The 22,731-nt window shown below is 47.6% G+C and overlaps 1 protein-coding gene across 1 annotated transcript in view; it reads left to right on the top strand.

The window, feature by feature from the left end:
* Nucleotides 1-22,731, top strand: part of LOC149434363 (phosphatidylinositol 3,4,5-trisphosphate-dependent Rac exchanger 1 protein-like) — a gene marked incomplete at its 5' end in the record, with an annotated part of 102,984 nt that overhangs the window by 41,303 nt on the left and 38,950 nt on the right. Inside the window, 2 exons of the mRNA XM_089663770.1 lie at nucleotides 12,355-12,430; nucleotides 19,804-19,876. Of these exons, the coding sequence (XP_089519896.1) occupies nucleotides 12,355-12,430; nucleotides 19,804-19,876 (149 nt within the window). The remainder of the gene's footprint in view (nucleotides 1-12,354; nucleotides 12,431-19,803; nucleotides 19,877-22,731) is intronic.

Below are 22,731 nucleotides of genomic sequence, written 5' to 3'. Positions count from 1 at the left end.
ACGAGCCTGGTGATAATATTAAACACTATTTCTCACTACAGGAACCAAGTAAAAAAAAAAAGAATGCTGGAGCATGATCAGGAGGGATAGTTGGGGAGTAAATTTGGGTCATTCCCAGACATACACTTGAAGGTTCACAGGGATTGTGATTATCTGTAGTGAATTTTGTGTGGGTAGATTGGGGAAGTCCTACTTGCTGGCAGATGCAGTGGTGAGTTAGATCATACCCTGCAGACAGAAGAGTTTCTGGTGAAGTTGGTGGATTGGGTCTCACGGGTGGAAGGATTTTCCGTGGAAGGTTTTGTTTTATGGGGTGATCAGTCATTGGTTGTCGCCTCCTCTGTCTTACCCTCATTATGGAACCCGGAGCTGTTCATCAACATTGCCTTGTCCCCAGTCCACCGTTCCACCTATATATGAAGCTGGTCTACGTATTGCTCTGCTCGTTTTTTTACCAAAATTTTACCCAAGATGAAATCCACCCAATTCAATGTTTTGTAGAAGGATTTGCCACTTTGTAACATCTTCCCGCGGTTCCACCCCTCTTGTTCATTGACATCACTCAGCTCAGACCTGATTTATTATTGCCTATGGTAAGGAAAATGGAAAATTGTATCAAATACTTACCGGAATTTTCCTTTCCTGGCCCCAATCCATGGCAGCATACAAGTGGTAGAACCAGGAAAATCACTTGCCTTTTGCACATTTTTTGTTGTTTTTTATTTTTACCAGTCCCTCTACTTTCTCCTTTTTTTTATTTTAGCATCACAACCTTCGTTTTAAAATTTTGATAGGCTGAATTTTTTTTTCAAATTTAATAGCAAGATTCGATGAGCCACAGGAAAGGTTAATGGGTATTTCTGGTGGTCTTACATGTTGTGGACACACAGCTGAGGGCACATGGAGATTATGAGGGTCTACTCCCCGTAGCTCAACCCCCACCCCCACGCCCCCCACCCCGCAACTGAGACAGTAACAGAGGAGACGGCATTGTCATGATAACAAGAGCCATGGTGAGGTCATCTTATCAGTTACAATTACCATAATCAGATCAGTCAGGGAAATTCTGACATGAAGGAGATAAATCTGGATAAAGGGATAAGACCACCACAAAGCAACAATCAGGACTGTGTATCTGCAATGTTACAAGATGATAAGTGAGGGTTTAGTGAACTGACTCCTGAAGGCAAATTCACTATAAACTGTTCTCTATACATCTACTGTGACCGCGCTGTAGGATCTCCCTAATTATTAACAATAATGAAAGACTTTGTACATTACAAAGAGAAGAAATGACATTGGCTGCTCATAGTGGAAACATTTCTTGTGACACCATTTTGGATGCCACATCAGGAGATGTGAAGTTCCAGTATTCCAAATATGCATTTCACATGTTTATTCATAGAAAAATGTCACGTTAAGTCACAGACTGCTGACATTTCAGGACACCACAAGGTCCCTTCATCAAAGTCAGATAGTCTTCAGGGTGACTTGGTTCTCAAGGCAACACAGATCTTATGTTGACATAGTCCACAAGTTGACACAAGGTGACATAATCCACAAATTGACGCAATCCATAAATTGAAATAGTCCTTAAGGTTCCTTAGTCTTCAAGGTGATATAAGCTTGAAGGCAACATAGTCCTCCAAAGGAGAAAGTCCACAAGTTGACATACCGTAGTTCTCAAGGTGATAAAGTACTCAATTTTACATAGTGCTCAGGGTGACATAGTTCTCAAGGTGATAAAGTACTCAAGTTTACATAGTGCTCATGGTGACATAGTTCTTAAAGTGATATAATCCATAAATTGACATAGTCCTCAAGAAGCCAAAGTCCTCAAGACGATGTAATCCTAAAGGCAACCTAGTCCTCCAGCCGAGATAGTCCACAAGTTATCAAAATTCTCAAGGTGATAAAGACCTTAGGTTTACATAATCTTCAAAGTGACATATTCCTAAAGGCAATATTGTCCTCCAGACAAGATAGACCACAAGTTGACATACTTCAACTTCTCAAGGTGATAAAGCCCTCAGGTTGATATAGTCCTCAATGTGACATATTCCTAAAGGCAACATAGTCCTCAAGACTACATAGCCCACATGGTAACATAGTCCTCAAGGTGATAAAGTCCAAAGGCTGACATAGTCCTCAAGGTGACATAATCATAAAGGCAACATAGTCCTCAAGACTACATAGTCCACATATTGATATAGTCCTCAAGGTGATAAAGTCCACAGGTTGACATAGTCCTCAAGGTGATATAATCATAAAGGCAACATAGTCCTCAAGACTACATAGTCCACATATTGATATAGTCCTCAAGGTGATAAAGTCCAAAGGCTGACATAGTCCTCAAGGTGACATAATCATAAAGGCAACATAGTCCTCAAGACTACATAGTCCACATATTGATATAGTCCTCAAGGTGACATGGTCACCAAGGTGACATAGTCCTCAAGGCGTCATAGTGACAACCATGTTGACTTTGATGAAGGATCACTACAAGGCCGTCTTTGACTTATATGACATTTTTTCCACAATAAACCAGTGAAACTTTTATTCGGAGCGCTGTGACCTTACATTGGCTGATACAATATCTGGTGGCACCATCAGGTGCAGATGTAGACTTCACAGCCATGTGAGGTGTTTTTGTTTGCCAGACGGAGTCCTTGCAGCAAATACTTGGTGACCCCACTGGAGGAGTCCATTGTAGCCAACCACAATCCTCAGCAGTCTAGTTGCACAGGAGTGGTGACACCAGAAATGGTAGATTTGCTGCTCTTTTATTGTGGTGTCACTAGAGACACACATTACATCTATAGTTAGCGATTATTAGTGATTATTTCCTCTACAAAAAAATACAAAAATGTGCAGCTGTGTGTGAGCTGGTTATGCTGCAGATCTAATGCACTGCCTTTGAGTTCTACTTTAAATGTAAAATGCTCCTCCTGAATATAAGACTGACACCCCCAGAGAATGAAGACTGAAAAGTGGAGGTTCCTTCTGATACCGGCTCCTCTGGCCCTCAGCTCTGGGTGTTTCTATTATGAGTCCCATACTGTTTATGTTCTCAGAGTTGTATAAATGAATAGACTTCCATCATTCATTGATTATTGTCCTCACTAAAAGAGGGTGGACAGGGCCAGAGATGGACGGCCTCACCCCGGACCTCCACTAAACCCAGAGGAGCGGCCAGATCTCCCCCTGTGAATTCTTCGTCCCCTCCTGTTCTTTTCATGTTCTGTTCTCCGCTATAAATCTTCTCCCTGTTTGAGTTCCCCTCTATTAACTCGTTCTTGTTGTCTGCCTCATATACATAATAACAGCTCCGGAGTTCCCCCACAGGCACGGTGTCTATAAAGCAGCACTTCTCAACCTTTTTACCCCAGAGGAACCCTTAAAAGAAATTCCTGGTTATAGGGAACTCCTAGGGCCCAATTGGTTGTCCTAGGGAGGCAGGGTGGAGTATTGGAGGCAGTTGATGTCTGATAGGGCCAATACAGATGATGCTGATGGGGCCACTTCTATGTGTCTGTTTCAAGTCAATTGTCAATTGAAGGGCTGGGGGGCCAAAGCTGTTACTTTACTTAGGACCCCATTCTGCCCAGATCCGTGTGTGGCTTCTTGCCATCATTTGTAAAGTATGATTAAATATTTTCCCTTCCTAACAATGTCAGTGGACTCCAACCTGAAGAACCTCACCAAGGTTGTAGATATCACCAATATATTCCTGCTGTAGTCCTCTGCTTTGTCCCCAGTTCTTTTCATTCAAATGGACCTGGTTCTGTTCATGGAAAGTACCCTGATTCTGTCTCTGAAAAAGGACCTGTTTTTATTTTTCATGGCTATGGCTCTGGTTCTCTCCCTGGAAATTGCCTGTCTGTAGAAATGACTCTGGTTCTGCTCTTGAAAATAGTCCCTGTTTTGTCCATGGAAATGGTACTGGTTCTGTCTCTGAAATGAACCTGGGTCTAATGTGCATGAAAATGGCCCTGGTTCTGTCCCGGTTATGTCCATGGAAATGGCCCTGGTTCTGTCCTGGTTATGTCCATGGAAAAGACCCTGGTTCTGTCCATGGAAATTACCCTGGCTTTGTCCCTTAAATTAACCTATTTCTAATATCTATGGAAATTACCCTGGTCCTGCTCTGTCCATGGAAATAGCCCTGGTTCTGTCCATGGAAATAGCCCTGGTTCTGTCCATGGAAATAGCCCTGGTTCTGTCTATGGAAATAGCCCTGGTTCTGTCCATGGAAATAGCCCTGGTTCTGTCTATGGAAATAGCCCTGGTTCTGTCCATGGAAATAGCCCTGGTTCTGTCCATGGAAATAGCCCTGGTTCTGTCCATGGAAATAGCCCTGGTTCTGTCCATGGAAATAGCCCTGGTTCTGTCCATGGAAATAGCCCTGGTTCTGTCTATGGAAATAGCCCTGGTTCTGTCCATGGAAATAGCCCTGGTTCTGTCTATGGAAATAGCCCTGGTTCTGTCCATGGAAATAGCCCTGGTTCTGTCCATGGAAATAGCCCTGGTTCTGTCCATGGAAATAGCCTTGGTTCTGTCCATGGAAATAGCCCTGGTTCTGTCCATGGAAATGGTCCTGGTCTTGTTCATGAAAGTGGCCCTGGTTCTGTCCATGGAAGTGGCCCTGCTTCCTTCAATGGAAGTGGCCTTGGTTCTGTCCATGAAGATTACCCTGGTTCTGTCCCGGTTATGTCCATGGAAATGGCCCTGGTTTTGTCCCTTAATAATAATTAAGTTAATCTTTTTCTAATATCCATGACCCTGGTCCTGCTCTGTCCATGGAAATGGCCCTGGTTATGTCGATAAAAGTGGCCCTGGTTCTGTCCATGAACATGGCCCTGGTTCTGTCCATGGATGTGGTCCTGGTCCCATCTATGGAAGTGGTGCTGGTCCCGTCCAATGAAATGCCCTAGTTCTGTCCACAGAAATTCCCTTCTGTCTATGGAAATGACCCTGGTCCTGCTCTGTCTGTGGAAATGGCCCTGGTTCTTCCCATGGAAGTACCCCTAGTTTTCACCTTGGAAATTACCCCGCTTCTCTCCTTGGAAGTGGGCCTCATTGTGTCCATGGAATTGGCCCTGGTTGTGTCCCTTGAAATGACCTGCTATCCTCTAGTACCATAGAGTCTTGGTTGCTCTGCACATTTCCTTCCCCATCATCTGTCAGTGAATTGCAGGATCTGTATTACTGTCAGGATGCCTTTAAAATGTAAAAAATTCCGTATGTGATCTGGTAATAGTCCTGATTGGTGGTACATGTTGCGTGACCTCCTTGGCGGTATGGTACGGGATATGTACATTTCCACCCAGTGTCTGGGAATGGTTCACATGTTGGCAGCTATGACTAGCATGGACCAGTAGCCTCATTCGTATATATTTCGCAGCCTGATGCCATTTGTCCCATGTGCTGGGAACATATCTGTTGTGTATATGATGTACCTGGTTCTGTAGTTGGGGTGGAGAACATTTTCTGGTAATCCAAGAAGAAGATATTTGCATAGTGAGGAGTTCCCTTTTGCATCCTGAGCCCTGCCAGCTCATTTTTCCATTCAGTCCCAGGTCCGGCAGTGTGAACAAGGTGGCGTCTGTCTGAGGTTTGGCCCCGGAACACTTTTGCTTTAGAAGCAGAATTCCAGTGTTGGTGCAACCAGAGGTGCCAGTGTTTGATGATGACTCAGGCAATCCTTCCATCCCACAAAAACATGATCCGGCAGCTTCTCCCATTCTGTTTACATGAGCACGGCCAGGGAGTTCTGGGATTAAACCACCTTGGGGTGAAGCCCATCAGATAACGTGGATCTCCGTCATCCGGTATTGTGTTAGAGGATTGTAAGCCTGGCGCAGCGCTGTGTGGGGGCGGCTATGAGAGCCATGTACCGGCATATCCCAAACTGATCTGCCACCTGCATTAGTCTTCCTGAATCTCAGGCCCTTCTTTGTGAACTCGTTATTGGTAGGAGGAATATTTGGGAAGGGGTCCTCCATAGTCATCACTATAGAACATTTTATGTCTTCAGATAACTTATAAACATCCTGTTCTTTGATCTTTCAGGACCACACATTTCTGTCCAGTATCTGCAGACGTTTCTGTCTTCCTTCTCATTCGTGTGTTGTTTTAACCATTACTTTCAACCAAAACCTTCCCATTGAATTATCTGGGCATTTCGTTATTTATTGCACATTGGGTGCTGCCATCTTGGATGTGAAGTCAGCAGCCCAAAAGCTGTCACTCAATTAACACTCTATACCAGCTATTCTCCACCAGGGTTTCATGGGACCTGAGGTTCCTCTAGACTCAGGGGTTTTCTGGAGTTCCTTGAGTTGTGGCTGGATGATCTCCCATTTGATGGTGCCGGCATAGCCCCTAGGCTCAATACGGCTTGGCAGAGCCAGCTGCATGACACCAATAATCTTCGCTTTCTGCTAGGGTGGTATTCGGACCACCAATGTAAGTGACATTCTTCCCACTGACCACCAATGTAAGGAACACTCTTCCCACTGACCACCAATGTAAGGGACATTCTTCCCACTGACCACCAATGTAAGGGACATTCTTCCCACTGACCACCAATGCAAGGGACATTCTTCCCACTGACCACCAATGTAAGGGACATTCTTCCCACTGACCCCCAATGTAAGGGACATTCTTCCCACTGACCCCCAATGTAAGGGACATTCTTCCCACTGACCCCCAATGTAAGGGACATTCTTCCTACTGACCACCAATGTAAGGGATATTCTTCCCACTGATCACCAATGTAAGGGACATTCTTCCTACTGACCACCAATGTAAGGGATATTCTTCCCACTGACCACCAATGTAAGGGACATTCTTCCCACTGACCCCCAATGTAAGGGACATTCTTCCCACTGACCCCCAATGTAAGGGACATTCTTCCCACTGACCCCCAATGTAAGGGACATTCTTCCTACTGACCACCAATGTAAGGGATATTCTTCCCACTGACCACCAATGTAAGGGACATTCTTCCCACTGACCACCAATGTAAGGGACATTCTTCCCACTGACCCCCAATGTAAGGGACATTCTTCCCACTGACCCCCAATGTAAGGGACATTCTTCCCACTGATCCCCAATGTAAGGGACATTCTTCCCACTGACCCCCAATGTAAGGGACATTCTTCCCACTGACCCCCAATGTAAGGGATATTCTTCCCACTGACCACCAATGTAAGGGACATTCTTCCCACTGACCACCAATGTAAGGGACATTCTTCCCACTGATCACCAATGTAAGGGACATTCTTCCCACTGACCACCAATGTAAGGGACATTCTTCCCACTGACCACCAATGTAAGGGACATTCTTCCCACTGACCACCAATGCAAGGGACATTCTTCCCACTGACCCCCAATGTAAGGGACATTCTTCCCACTGATCACCAATGTAAGGGACATTCTTCCCACTGACCACCAATGCAAGGGACATTCTTCCCACTGACCCCCAATGTAAGGGACATTCTTCCCACTGATCACCAATGTAAGGGACATTCTTCCCACTGAACCCCAATGTAAGGGACATTCTTCCCACTGACCTCCAATGTAAGGGACATTCTTCCCACTGACCCCCAATGTAAGGGATATTCTTCCCACTGACCCCCAATGTAAGGGACATTCTTCCCACTGACCTCCAATGTAAGGGACATTCTTCCCACTGATCACCAATGTAAGGGACATTCTTCCCACTGACCTCCAATGTAAGGGACATTCTTCCCACTGACCTCCAATGTAAGGGACATTCTTCCCACTGACCCCCAATGTAAGGGACATTCTTCCCACTGACCCCCAATGTAAGGGACATTCTTCCCACTGACCCCCAATGTAAGGGATATTCTTCCCACTGACCACCAATGTAAGGGACATTCTTCCCACTGACCACCAATGTAAGGGACATTCTTCCCACTGACCCCCAATGTAAGGGACATTCTTCCCACTGACCCCCAATGTAAGGGACATTCTTCCCACTGATCACCAATGTAAGGGACATTCTTCCCACTGACCCCCAATGTAAGGGACATTCTTCCCACTGACCCCCAATGTAAGGGATATTTTTCCCACTGACCACCAATGTAAGGGACATTCTTCCCACTGACCACCAATGTAAGGGACATTCTTCCCACTGACCACCAATGTAAGGGACATTCTTCCCACTGACCACCAATGCAAGGGACATTCTTCCCACTGACCCCCAATGTAAGGGACATTCTTCCCACTGATCACCAATGTAAGGGACATTCTTCCCACTGACCACCAATGTAAGGGACCTTCTTCCCACTGACCTCCAATGTAAGGGACATTCTTCCCACTGATCCCCAATGTAAGGGACATTCTTCCCACTGACCCCCAATGTAAGGGACATTCTTCCCACTGACCCCCAATGTAAGGGACATTCTTCCCACTGACCCCCAATGTAAGGGACATTCTTCCCACTGACCACCAATGTAAGGGACATTCTTCCCACTGACCCCCAATATAAGGGACATTCTTCCCACTGACCACCAATGTAAGGGACATTCTTCCCACTGATCACCAATGTAAGGGACATTCTTCCCACTGACCACCAATGTAAGGGACATTCTTCCCACTGACCACCAATGTAAGGAGCATTCTTCCCACTGACCACCAATGTAAGGGACATTCTTCCCACTGACCCCCAATATAAGGGACATTCTTCCCACTGACCACCAATGTAAGGGACATTCTTCCCACTGACCACCAATGTAAGGGACATTCTTCCCACTGACCACCAATGTAAGGGACATTCTTCCCACTGATCACCAATGTAAGGGACATTCTTCCCACTGATCACCAATGTAAGGGACATTCTTCCCACTGACCACCAATGTAAGGGACATTCTTCCCACTGACCACCAATGTAAGGGACATTCTTCCCACTGACCACCAATGTAAGGGACATTCTTCCCACTGATCACCAATGTAAGGGACATTCTTCCCACTGATCACCAATGTAAGGGACATTCTTCCCACTGACCCCCAATGTAAGGGACATTCTTTCCACTGACCACCAATGTAAGGGACATTCTTCCCACTGACCACCAATGTAAGGGACATTCTTCCCACTGACCACCAATGTAAGGGACATTCTTCCCACTGATCACCAATGTAAGGGACATTCTTCCCACTGATCACCAATGTAAGGGACATTCTTCCCACTGATCCCCAATGTAAGGGACATTCTTCCCACTGACCCCCAATATAAGGGACATTCTTCCCACTGATCACCAATGTAAGGGACATTCTTCCCACTGACCCCCAATGTAAGGGACATTCTTCCCACTGATCCCCAATGTAAGGGACATTCTTCCCACTGATCCCCAATGTAAGGGACATTCTTCCCACTGATCACCAATGTAAGGGACATTCTTCCCACTGGCACCCAATGTAAGGGACATTCTTCCCACTGACCACCAATGTAAGGGACATTTTTCCCCCTGACTCTCTGTGAATTGTTTTTAACCATGGTTCCCCGAGAACTGGAAATTTTTAAAAGGTTTCTGTTAGAGGAAATGCTGCTCTATACTATTTTCCTTGACTTTCCGCCTGGCAGCTCCATGAAGGGTTATGTAGTGAGGTGAGGGAAGGAGGTGGAGGAGATAGGTCAGCACAGACCGTTATTAGATATTCCCAGAAGAAAAGGAGGGCTTTGGTTCACAAGGAGGGAGGGAGCTGCGCTAGGGAACTCACTCTTCCTGGAGTAGTCAAGTGCTCTAGCAAGTTCAAAGGCATTGCAAGTGAATGCAAACTCATTGATGAAAAGGGATCCCCAGAGTGCTGTTGATAGGATTTTCTGGGTTACCCATTGTAGAGAGCGACTATGCCTGCATGGAGATGGCCTTATTCTCCGCTTGCTGAGCCTCCAGATAGTCTGACCTCTACAGAGGGGTTCAGCAACCTCTCAAGTGGAACAATCTTCATTATTATTATTATTTATTATATTATAACTATCATCTGCAGCATTGTATCTAGTCATCTTTCCCAGTTTCTACACCATAATGATCTCTCACGGGGCCTCCTGGGTCTTTTCCTTCTCCCTTTTTGATGGGAGTTTATGGAAACAAAGGAAATACACTTCAGGTAATCATGACACGCCCCGGGGTGGTTGGTGTTTTTGGGGAGAAAAATGGAAGATTGATCTTCTTGTGTCACCACCATGGATTAATTGTGCATTTTGTTGGCCTTTTGTCGCAGAGTTTCTCTTCTTTTGTACTGGCGATGAAAAGTGTTAACAATGGCTGCATCCTCTTTTCAGGAAAGAGATGGGGGATGTTCTATTACTGGGAGATAATTACACTGAGAATTTTCTCACCTCTGAAGTGGAGTAATTAATAAGAATCTTCCATTAACAGGTCCTCCTGCTGATGGTACAGAAATAGCATCTTACTACAGGATGAGAATAGCTGGGCTTAACCACTTCATGTTACCTAGAGACATCCCAGATCTTCACACCACCTTCCTGGTGAAGGATCTTGGTATGCTGGGTTTAACTCTTTCACATTACCTACAGACATTGGGGATCTGGACACCACCTTTCCGGAGAAGGATCTTGGTACGCAGGGTTTAACCTTTATGTTACCTACAGACATGTCAGATCTGGATACCACCTACCTGGTGAAGGATCTTGGTACATTAGGCTTAACCCTTTTATGTTACCTACAGACATTCCGGATCTGAACACCATCTTCCCGGAAAAGGATCTTGGTATGCTGGGTTTAACTCTTTCACATTACCTACAGACATGCCAGATCTGGACACCACCTTGACATTGAAGAATCTTGGTACACTGGGTTTAACCCTTTCATGTTACCTACAGAAATGCCAGATCCGGACACCACCCTTTCGGTGAAGGATCTTGGTACATTGGCTTTAACCCTTTCATGTTACCTACAGACATGCCAGATCCGGACACCACCTTCCTGGTGAAGGATCTTGGTACGCAGGGTTTAACCTTTATGTTACCTAAAGACATGTCAGATCTGGATACCACCTACCTGGTGAAGGATCTTGGTACATTAGGCTTAACCCTTTTATGTTACCTACAGACATTCTGGATCTGGACACCATCTTCCCATTGAAGCATCTTGGTGCACTGGGTTTAACCCTTTCATGTTACCTACAGACATTCCAGATCTGGACACCACCTTCCCGGAAAAGGATCTTGGTATGCTGGGTTTAACTCTTTAACATTACCTACAGACATGCCTGATCCGGGCACCACCCTTTCGGTGAAGGATCTTGGTACATTGGGTTTAACCCTTTCATGTTACCTACAGACATGCCTGATCCGGGCACCACCCTTTCGGTGAAGGATCTTGGTACATTGGGTTTAACCCTTTCATGTTACCTACAGACATGCCTGATCTGGACACCACCGTTTTGGTGAAGGATCTTGGTACATTGGGTTTAATGCTTTCATGTTACCTACAGACGTGGCAGATCTGGACACCACCCTCTTGGTGAAGGATCTTGGTACACTGGGTTTAACCCTTTCGTATTGTCTATGGATATGCCAGATCTGGACACCACCCTCCTGGTGAGGAATCTTGGTATGCTGGGTTTAACTCTTTCTTGTTACCTACAGACATGCCTGATCTGGACACCACCCTTTCGGTGAAGGATCTTGGTACACTGGGTTTAACCCTTTCATGTCACCTACAGTCTGCCAGATCTGAACACCACCTTCCCAGAGAAGGATCTTGATATGAATGTGCACTCAGATGAGGGGATGAGAATCCCTCAGTGGTGGCCTCAGTGGTGAATAGTAGACATTCTCATTTTGAAGAGTTCCTTCAGATGTTACCTGACATTGCTTGAGCTGTGGCTGTTTGACCTCCAATCTGATGGTGCCTGTATAATTCCAGGACAGCTCCATAAAGGGGAGTAGATGTAGGAGAGAGCTCTCCATGCTATAGACATTCCCATTCTGAAGGGTTCCTTCAGAGGTTACTAAAAGTTCCTTGAACTGTGGCTGATTGACCTCCCATCTGATGGCCTTTGCATAGTTCCAGGACCAACACCACTTGGCAGAGACAGTGTTGTTATGCTGACAGGTCCTCTTTCTAGTTGTGGAATTGCAGTTATCTGTACATATAGCAGCTTTCTCTGATTCGCCATGTCATGTCAATAGACACATTTACATTCTCGGTGGTATTGTCACCCTAGTAATGAGAACTGTGGAGTGCTGGCTGTTCTGCATGTACCCTAATGGAGGATGAAGAGTTTGTTCCTATGACGAAAATTATTGGAAGCTTCTGCTGATATTATTTAATGCATCTTTGTTTCCTCTCCCTCCAGAGACCGTGACTACCACCTGAAGACCTACAAGTCCGTCATCCCAGCCAGTAAGCTTGTGGACTGGCTCATATCTCAGGTAAGGAGATAAATCATAAGTTTGGGCTGTGTTCTTATGTTTTTCTGGTCTTCTCTTCTTGGTCTTTTGACTAAGATCCGGTATAGTATCACGGATTCAGTATCGGTATCACGGATTCAGTATCGGTATCACGGATTCAGTATCGGTATCACGGATTCAGTATCGGCATCACGTATTAAGTATCGGCATCACGGATTCAGTATCGGCATCACGGATTCAGTATCGGTATCACGGATTCAGTATCGGCATCACGGATTCAGTATCGGTATCACGGATTCAGTATCGGTATCACGGATTCAGTATCGGCATCACGGATTCAGTATCGGCATCACGGATTCAGTATCGGTATCACGGATTCAGTATCGGTATCACGGATTCAGTATCACGGATTCAGTATCGGCATCACGGATTCAGTATCGGTATCATGGATTCAGTATCGGCATCACGGATTAAGTATCGGCATCACGGATTCAGTATCGGTATCACGGATCAAGTATCGGCATCACGGATTAAGTATCGGCATCACGGATTAAGTATCGGCATCACGGATCAAGTATCGGTATCACGGATTCAGTATCGGTATCACGGACTCAGTATCGGTATCACGGATTCAGTATCGGTATCACGGATTTAGTATCGGTATCACGGATTCAGTATCGGTATCACGGATTCAGTATCACGGATTCAGTATCGGCATCACGGATTCAGTATCGGTATCATGGATTCAGTATCGGCATCACGGATTAAGTATCGGCATCACGGATTCAGTATCGGTATCACGGATCAAGTATCGGTATCACGGATCAAGTATCGGCATCACGGATTCAGTATCGGCATCACGGATTCAGTATCGGTATCACGGATTCAGTATCACGGATTCAGTATCACGGATTCAGTATCGGTATCACGGATTCAGTATCACGGATTCAGTATCGGTATCACGGATTCAGTATCGGTATCACGGATTCAGTATCAGTATCACGGATTCAGTATCGGTATCACGGATTAAGTATCGGTATCACGGATTCAGTATCAGTATCACGGATTCAGTATCGGTATCACGGATTAAGTATCGGTATCACGGATTCAGTATCGGTATCACGGATTCAGTATCGGTATCACGGATTCAGTATCGGTATCACGGATTAGGTCCATCGTTATTCCAGTCTTATGGCAGGGATTGCTGGCTGTGGAGTACTCTGTCCAGTGTAATGGGGGTCCTAAGATCATCTCTCCTCGGGTTCAGGAAACTGAACAACATAAGACTGAGGTTGGGAGTGCTTGCTCAGTGTGGATAATTCTGAGGAGCCCATTCCCTCCTGGTTTGAATGGGTCTGCTAAGTGTGGCCATGGGCTAGGATCAGCATCATGTGCACCTTGGGCGTGGCATCCCGGGGGTGCCAGAGTACCATTATGTGTTCCGTTTCAAATGCCGCATTAAGCATTGACATACCTCCTCAAACCTAGTATATTGTGACTGTATAGTCACCTGCTGACATGGCACTATCCACAGGCAGCTTAACTCTTCAGTAAGACACCGATGTAGCAGGTATTTTTCTCCAGGTAGGTGAAGTACAGAGGATGTTTTTCCTCTCTTTTGTATTGTAAGAAGACAATGACTTTCCTAAGCCCTCTCTCTGCAAACAGCTACCACTGACTGCGGGAACATGGGAAATGATGGGGGTCCTAAGGTCATCTCCCTATGGAAGGCTCTAGCCAAAACTGAACTAACTAAACCTAAACAGGAGGGGGGACGGAGGGAGAAACCAAATTGCATAAGTAAACAAGATGTAGTGGCCCTAAACCACTTTGTGAGCATACATCAGAACACTAGTAACCTGATATAATTCAATATAACAGCAGAAATACATATACAGTAGGTGGGACAGGACACTATATGTTTGGTCCCCAATCTGCCACTGCAGCACTATATACCCAAGCAGCGTTGTCACCCCGGCTCAGTCCTCCTCAGTCTGATACCCAGCTGGCAGTCCATAGTGCCATTAAGAAATGACGATCTATTAGGTCTTCTATTGCAGCTCATTCTGATAACATCCAGTGCTTGAACCCTGAAGAAGGAGGGAAGTGCTTTCCCTTCGAAATGCGTTGGAAGTATTTGATGCTCTTAACCCGTAAATGTTTCAAAAAGACCTTTGAAGTGGTATAAACTCTCCCCAAAAAAATGCTGACAGGCAGGGGGAAGAGACCCTACCGCCTCCTGATCTGTCCTGCTGTAATGTGACTCCCGTGCACATGCGTGGGGAGCGACGTCATCGGCCCGGCCATTCGGGCAGCCGAAGACATTGAACCTGGAAGGAAGACTGGGTGACGATGGAAGCTCCCGAGACCCGCTGGATTGATGCCACCGCAGCGCTGGAGGACTTCAATAATGTGCCAATAGGTGGCGCCTAAAAAATAATGGAGTTTACTTATACCCCACACCTGCGTTTACTGTACTACAGAACTCCTCCCCCTTCTGTTATGAAGTTATGAAGACAAGCAGAGAGAAGTGTTCTGTAGTCTAGCAGAGGAGAAGTGGGTGGGGCTGACAACACTGCTTAGATTTACTGCAGTACAGGAGGTGTGTTGTCAGGCCAAACAGGAAGTTCGTCTCTCATTGGATCTCTGCTGGATCTGCAGGTATTTTCTCAGGGATACAACATGTGGAAATGTGCATGTATTGTACTACTTTTTTTTTTGCTAGACGTGCACTTTAACATGTTGCTGCCCGTGTAACACATGTGCGGCAGCAAATCGGTGGGCTTCAACACCCACACGCCGCACATATGCGTCATTGGGCGGCCGATGTTTCTGCGCTGAGAGCTAGCTCACTGAGCACTCCCAGCACAGAGACTGAGTGGTCTTGGTCCACGCGCAGCAGGACTGGCTCCCAATCATGTGACCACCATGACACCCAATCACAGTGGACCACAAGAAAATGGCGCCCCATCTGCAGTCAGAATCGGCACACTAACCTTATTAGGTAAATCCAAATGTGAGGGTAAATGGCTTCAGCTTTCATCCCCCACCCGTGAGAGAATCCACTAACGCGTTTCGCCCACGTGGGGCTTAATCAGAGGCAGAAGCCTCTGATTAGGCCCCACGTGGGCAAAACCCGTCATGTGATTCTCCCACAGGTAGGGGATGAGAGCTGTAGCTATTCACCCTCATATGTGCGTTTACTAACAAGTTTACAGTGTAGTCCCCATGGAGCTTGGTGGGCTATCCCGACCAGCACCACCAGTCATCAATGCAACCAGTTTGGCGGAGAGATCGTTCCGTGAGGCATCTGAATGGACTAAATCAGAGGCCTCTACCCCACATGGGAGAAATGCGTTCTGCAATTCTCCCAGGGGTAGGGGATAAGAGCTGAAACCATTTACCCTCATATTTTGCATTTACTAATAAGTTTACAATGTGCTGGTTCTGAGGGCGGATGGGCGCCATTTTCTTGTAGTCCACATAGAGCTTGATGAGCTGACCAGCACCACCAGTCGCCAATGCAACCAGTTTGGTGGAGACATCGTTCCGTGAGGCATCTGAATGGTACGCTTTCTTTGTTTTTTGGCCAGTCGCAGTGGACTCCAAGAAAACAGCGCCCATCGGCACACTGTAATCTTTTTAAGCAAATCCCAATATGAGTGTAAATGGCTTCAGCTCTCATCCCCCACCTGTGGGAAATTCCATTAACGCCTTTCACCCACACGGGGCTAAATCAGAGGCCTCTACCCCACATGGACGAAACGCGTTATGCAATTCTCCCAGGGGTAGGGGATAAGAGTTGAAACCTCATATTTGCATTTACTAACCAGTTTACAATGTGCTGGTTCTGAGGGCGGATGGGCGCCATTTTCTTGTAGTCCACATGGAGCTTGATGAGCTGACCAGCACCACCAGGCGCCAATGCAACCATTTTGGTGCTCCTTGAGGCATCTGAATCGTGCGCTTTCTTTATTTTTTGGCCAATACCTGTGGTCACCATTGCCAATCCTTCCCGCCCCCCCCTGAGCATTCAGAACTTTTAAGGAGAAGCCGGGAGTGGGCAGGAAGGGCACACAATGAACTTCTCGCCTTGGAATACAGACAGACGCCACTGATTATGGAGCAGATATGGGCTCGGGGTAGAAGATATGGAAATGGACGAGGGTTCGGAAATTTGATTTTGGGTTCTGCTCATTATTTCTGAGCCAATCCGTAAGTTTACAGTGTACTAGTTCTGAGGGTGGATGGGCGCCATTTTCTTGTAGTCCACATGGAGCTTGATGAGCTAACCAGCACCACCAGTCGCCAATGCAACCATTTTGGTGGAGACATCGTTCCATGAGGCATCTGAATGGTGCACTTTCTTTATTTTTTGTCCAATACCTGTGGTCACCATTGCCAATCCTTCCCGCCCCCCCTGAGCATTCAGAACCTTTAAGGAGAAGCTGGGAGTGGGCACGAAGGGCACACAATGAACTTCCCGCCTTGGAATACAGACAGACGCCACTGATTATGGAGCAGATATGGGCTCGGGGTAGAAGATATGGAAACTTTCCCAATGGACGAGGGTTCGGAGACTTGATTTTGGGTTCTGCTAATTTTTTTTTTAGTTTTGGTGTCGGCAGACATTGTCCAGGTTCCGGCTATCAGGTGGTTTGGAAATGTTCCCGCCTCTTTGCATTCCTGACGTAGCGCCGCCTCGTGACATTTCCAGATAAGCAAGGCTTTAGATTTGGTCTCTCGGCATGGAGCGGATCTGTTCATACGTTTGGCCGCAGACGCGTGCAGCTCAGTGACACCACTCCCCCCCAATGGCTGACATCTCCCTGACCCGTCTCTGGAAGTCTCAGCCAATCCATAAGTTTACAGTGTGCTGGTTCTGAGGGCGGGTGGGCGCCATTTCTTGTAGTCCACATGGAGCTTGATGAGCTGAAAAGCACCACCAATGCAACCATTTTGGTGGAGACATCGTTCCTTGAGGCATCTGAATGGTGCGCTTTCTTTATTTTTTGGCCAATACCTGTGGTCACCATTGCCAATCCTTCCCGCCCCCCCCCCCCCCCCCCCGACCATTCAGAACTTTTAAGGAGAAGCCGGGAGTAGGCAGGAAGGGCACACAATGAACTTCCCGCCTAGGAATATGGACAGACGCCACTGATTGTGGAGCAGATATGGGCTCAGGGTAGAAGATATGGAAATGGACGAGGGTTTGGAGATTTGATTTTGGGTTCTGCTCATTATTTCTCAGCCAATCCGTAAGTTTACAATGTGCTGGTTCTGAGGGCGGATGGGCGCCATTTCCTTGTAGTCCACATGGAGCTTGATGAGCTAACCAGCACCACCAGTCGCCAATGCAACCATTTTGGTGGAGACATCGTTCCATGAGGCATCTGAATGGTGCACTTTCTTTATTTTTTGTCCAATACCTGTGGTCACCATTGCCAATCCTTCCCGCCCCCCCCCCCCCCCCCGGGCATTCAGAGATTTTAAGGAGAAGTCGGGAGTGGGCAGGAAGGGCACACAATGAACTTTCCCGCCTTGGAATACAGACAGACGCCACTGATTATGGAGCAGATATGGGCTCGGGGTAGAAGATATGGAAACTTTCCCAATGGACGAGGGTTCGGAGACTTGATTTTGGGTTCTGCTAATTTTTTTTTTAGTTTTGGTGTCGGCAGACATTGTCCAGGTTCCGGCTATCAGGTGGTTTGGAAATGTTCCCGCCTCTTTGCATTCCTGACGTAGCGCCGCCTCGTGACATTTCCAGATAAGCAAGGCTTTAGATTTGGTCTCTCGGCATGGAGCGGATCTGTTCATACGTTTGGCCGCAGACGCGTGCAGCTCAGTGACACCACTCCCCCCCAATGGCTGACATCTCTCTGACCCGTCTCTGGAAGTCTCAGCCAATCCATAAGTTTACAGTGTGCTGGTTCTGAGGGCGGGTGGGCGCCATTTTCTTGTAGTCCACATGGAGCTTGATGAGCTGAAAAGCACCAACCAATGCAACCATTTTGGTGGAGACATCGTTCCTTGAGGCATCTGAATGGTGCGCTTTCTTTATTTTTTGGCCAATACCTGTGGTCACCATTGCCAATCCTTCCCGCCCCCCCCCCCCCGACCATTCAGAACTTTTAAGGAGAAGCCGAGAGTAGGCAGGAAGGGCACACAATGAACTTCCCGCCTAGGAATATGGACAGACGCCACTGATTGTGGAGCAGATATGGGCTCGGGGTAGAAGATATGGAAATGGACGAGGGTTTGGAGATTTGATTTTGGGTTCTGCTCATTATTTCTCAGCCAATCCGTAAGTTTACAATGTGCTGGTTCTGAGGGCGGATGGGCGCCATTTCCTTGTAGTCCACATGGAGCTTGATGAGCTGACCAGCACCACCAGTCACCAATGCAACCATTGTGGTGGAGACATCGTTCCATGAGGCATCTGAATGGTGCACTTTCTTTATTTTTTGTCCAATACCTGTGGTCACCATTGCCAATCCTTCCCGCCCCCCCCCCCCCCGGGCATTCAGAGATTTTAAGGAGAAGTCGGGAGTGGGCAGGAAGGGCACACAATGAACTTCCCGCCTAGGAATACGGACAGACGCCACTGATTGTGGAGCAGATATGGGCTCGGGGTAGAAGATATGGAAGCTTTCCCAATGGACGAGGGTTCTGAGATTTGATTTTGGGTTCTGCTCATTATTTTAGTTTTGGTGTCGGCGGACATAGTCCAGATTCCGGCTATCAGGCGGTTTGGAAATGTTCCCGCCTCTTTGCGTTCCTGACGTAGCGCCGCCTCGTGACATTTCCAGATAATCAAGGCTTTAGATTTGGTCTCTCGGCATGGAGCGGATCTGTTCATACGTTTGGCCGCAGACGCGTGCAGCTGAGTGACACCACTTCCCCCCCTGATGGCTGACATCTCCCTGACCCGTCTCTGGAAGCCTCAGACAATCCGTAAGAATTGGAAAGTCTTCTCCACTTTTTCCGCCTCTGCCTTCTCCTTGGGACCCGAGCCGGCTCGTTCAGAGATGGAAACAATTTCAGGAAAATAAAAGCTGAGATGATTTCCTCCCCGACGACGGGGCCGAGACGATCCATAAAGGGCCGCTGACGTTCTAGCGAGCGAATTTGGCTGCTGGCGGCGCTCGGCTCCCAACAATGTCCCTCATTAGCCGTAAAACAATCCGCTCCCCATTTAGCTGCCATCATCCGTCAATAAAGCTTCCTGTTTCCTCCCGCCAGGAGAAGTACGGCGCTATTTATACAAAGTATGAATGAATGTGGGGGGAGGGGGGGGGATAATTGTTCAGCGGGGGATTCTGGGTCATTCCAGGCATTGTTCCCAGGAGATGGAAAGTAACGGGGTGTCGTATTTTTTTCCTTTCTCTTAGGGTGACTGTCAGACGAGAGAGGAGGCCGTGGCTCTTGGCATTGGGCTCTGTAACAATGGATTCATGCACCATGGTAAGCCACGGGACTCGCTAAAAGCCTGCTAAACGTCCATCCAAAGCTACAGCCCGTGCTGCCAGACTGCAGCTAAAGGGCGCTAAGGGTTTCTAAAGCTGAACTCCAGGCCAGCAGCTGAATAAACGGATGAGATATACGTATGGCAGATGTTGCCTGTTCATCCAGACCTGAGATTTACACAGCTCTGCCACACAGCACAGCCCTGCCTGGCATGGGGAGGAGACCAGATTTTCCTCTGCTGCAGTTTAGCAACACTTTCAGGTCTTGTCCTTCCCCCAGCCAGTGATTGGAGAGTGAGAGGAGAAGCAGCAGACTGAAGGGCTAATCTGTCACTCTGCTCTCTCCTCCTATCAGCGCGCCCCTTGTTAGCACATGAGCACTGCAGGACAACTGATTGCCTCTTTGTATGGCTCCTCCCTCTTTCAGTCTGAGTTCTGCTGTACAGAAGACCATCATGAAGTCATAAATAAGGCCACCTCAGTCCACTTAGTCAAGCCCCTGCCCCTCCCCCATCCATCTAATTACCTTTCCTCAACTTCCTTCTGCAGTTCAGTAGCACTTTCAGGTCTTGTCCCTCCCCCATGCTGTTACTGGACTGCTCTCTCCTCCTATCAGCATGCTCCTGATGGGCTCTTTGCATGGCTCCTCCCTCTTTCAGTCTGAGCTCTGCTGCACAGTAGACTGCAACAAGTCAAACAAAGTATTAAACTCAGTAACAAGATTTGCTTGGTCAGGTTTCCTCCCTCCTCCTCCCTTTGCTCAAACCCCTCCTGCAGCTGGGGAGGGTGACGTCTTTCTGCTCCCGGAGAAGTCGCAGAGAATGCCAAGCTGCCCAGATCTTGTGAGAAGTTGTTGGTACTCTGCATTCCTCGGGGTCTTGTAGGCAGCAGGATGACGTCACCCCCTGCACCATGTAAGGCGGGGTGGGGTGAGTGTATTATAGATTTTTACCCCTGCAGGTACTGCTCTGGAGGGGGAGGGGGCACCTTGAACCTTGTCACTGAGGAAGGACTGTGATGGGGACAAGGGCACCTTCCCCACAACCCTGGGCTGTGGTTGTGGGGGTCTGCGGGGGGGGGGGTGACATATTGGAATCTAGAAGCCCTCTTCAACAAGGGGACCCTCAGATCCCAGCCCCCCTTCCCCCTTGTGAATGAGTATGGCCTACCCATTCACCAAAAAAGTGTAAAATGTGAATAAAAACACAACAGAAGTCCTTTAAATAAAAAACAGCCCCCAAAAAAAGGTTCCATTGTTGTAATCCATCGTCAATCATGGCATCCAGCATTGTCACGACTACAACTCGCCCCCCCCCCCAAAATAAATACCATGCCCGCCAACCCGTCTGCACCCTCCGCTATCTGACATTTGCGAGTCCGATGTAAACAATTGGGCAAAGATATTGGTGACATCACCGCTAGCTCCGCCCAATTGTGCTGTGATTGGACAAAGCATTGCACGTGGACTGTGGACAGGTGCGTTGCTTTGGCCAATCACAATACACTGTGAGAGCACAGTGCATTGTGGGACGCGGCTGGCCAACTTGCGTTGCCTCGAACATAAGGACCATCACTAATTCTGGCATTTTATGCCCCTAGGAGGGTTAGATGTGACACCCAGCCCCGCTGCCGGCAACCTGACCATCTCTATGGCTGGCACCAGCTTGGAGGGGCTGAATGCTCTATGTATCTGTTCAGGGGACGCGGGCCTGGAGCACAGAACTGCGTTTCGGGTATTCATCCCTGGACACCTGAGGCTGGATGCTGCACCCCGGGCACACTAAAACTGTGGTGGGCGCACTAAAACACTGCGGTGCCCGCACCCCAGCCAGACACCCCCATATGGGGGCCTGACCCACACTGGTGAAATGATGGGGATGACGTACCCGAGTCATCTGGAGGCCAGCACAAACATTGGATCTCCTGCTGTGCGTTCCTGATTTGAAGCGTGATTGCCGGCAGACATGGCGGTCGGTCACCTCGGATATTCTGGTGTTTTGCTGCTTCATGTCTGGATCCTGGATACCAGATCTTTTTATAGTGGAGTTTTGTGGTCGGGGAGCTCTGAATGGTGCCAGCCAACCCCCACCTGGTGCTGCAGCCTGTAATTGTCTGGAAGTCGGAGAGATACTTGTAGATTGTCCTCACCAATCCTCGCCGATCCCTACTCCACCAATTACACTGCATTCACATCCCCTCCTCCGCTGCGGACACAGGACAGATCTCTCATTACAGCGTGGATAGGATATGTCACCAGAATGGCTGAAAGAAATGTAAACTGTACGGGCCTACAGGGCTGGCATCAGGTGGACATCAGTGTGAGACTCTTCGTAGATCATTCAGATGCAGTTGCCCGTAGATCATTCAGATGCAGTTGCCCGTAGATCATTCAGATGCAGTTGCCCTGTAGATCATTCAGATGCAGTTGCCCGTAGATCGTTCTGATGCAGTTGCCCGTAGATCGTTCTGATGCAGTTGCCCGTAGATCATTCTGATGCAGTTGCCCGTAGATCGTTCTGATGCAGTTGCCCGTAGATCGTTCTGATGCAGTTGCCCGTAGATCATTCTGATGCAGTTGCCCGTAGATCGTTCTGATGCAGTTGCCCGTAGATCGTTCTGATGCAGTTGCCCGTAGATCATTCTGATGCAGTTGCCCGTAGATCATTCTGATGCAGTTGCCCGTAGATCATTCAGATGCAGTTGCCCTGTAGATCATTCAGATGCAGTTGCCCGTAGATCATTCAGATGCAGTTGCCCCGTAGATCATTCAGATGCAGTTGCCTGTAGATCATTCAGATGCAGTTGCCCGTAGATCATTCTGATGCAGTTGCCCTGTAGATCATTCTGATGCAG

Source organism: Staurois parvus, unplaced genomic scaffold (assembly GCF_062004578.1).
Source record: "Staurois parvus isolate SC_StPar_1 unplaced genomic scaffold, SC_StPar_1.0 ptg001765l, whole genome shotgun sequence".
Classification (NCBI taxonomy): domain Eukaryota; kingdom Metazoa; phylum Chordata; class Amphibia; order Anura; family Ranidae; genus Staurois; species Staurois parvus.
Note: the sequence above shows the minus strand (reverse complement) of the source record. Positions and strands in the feature narration are given on the sequence as shown.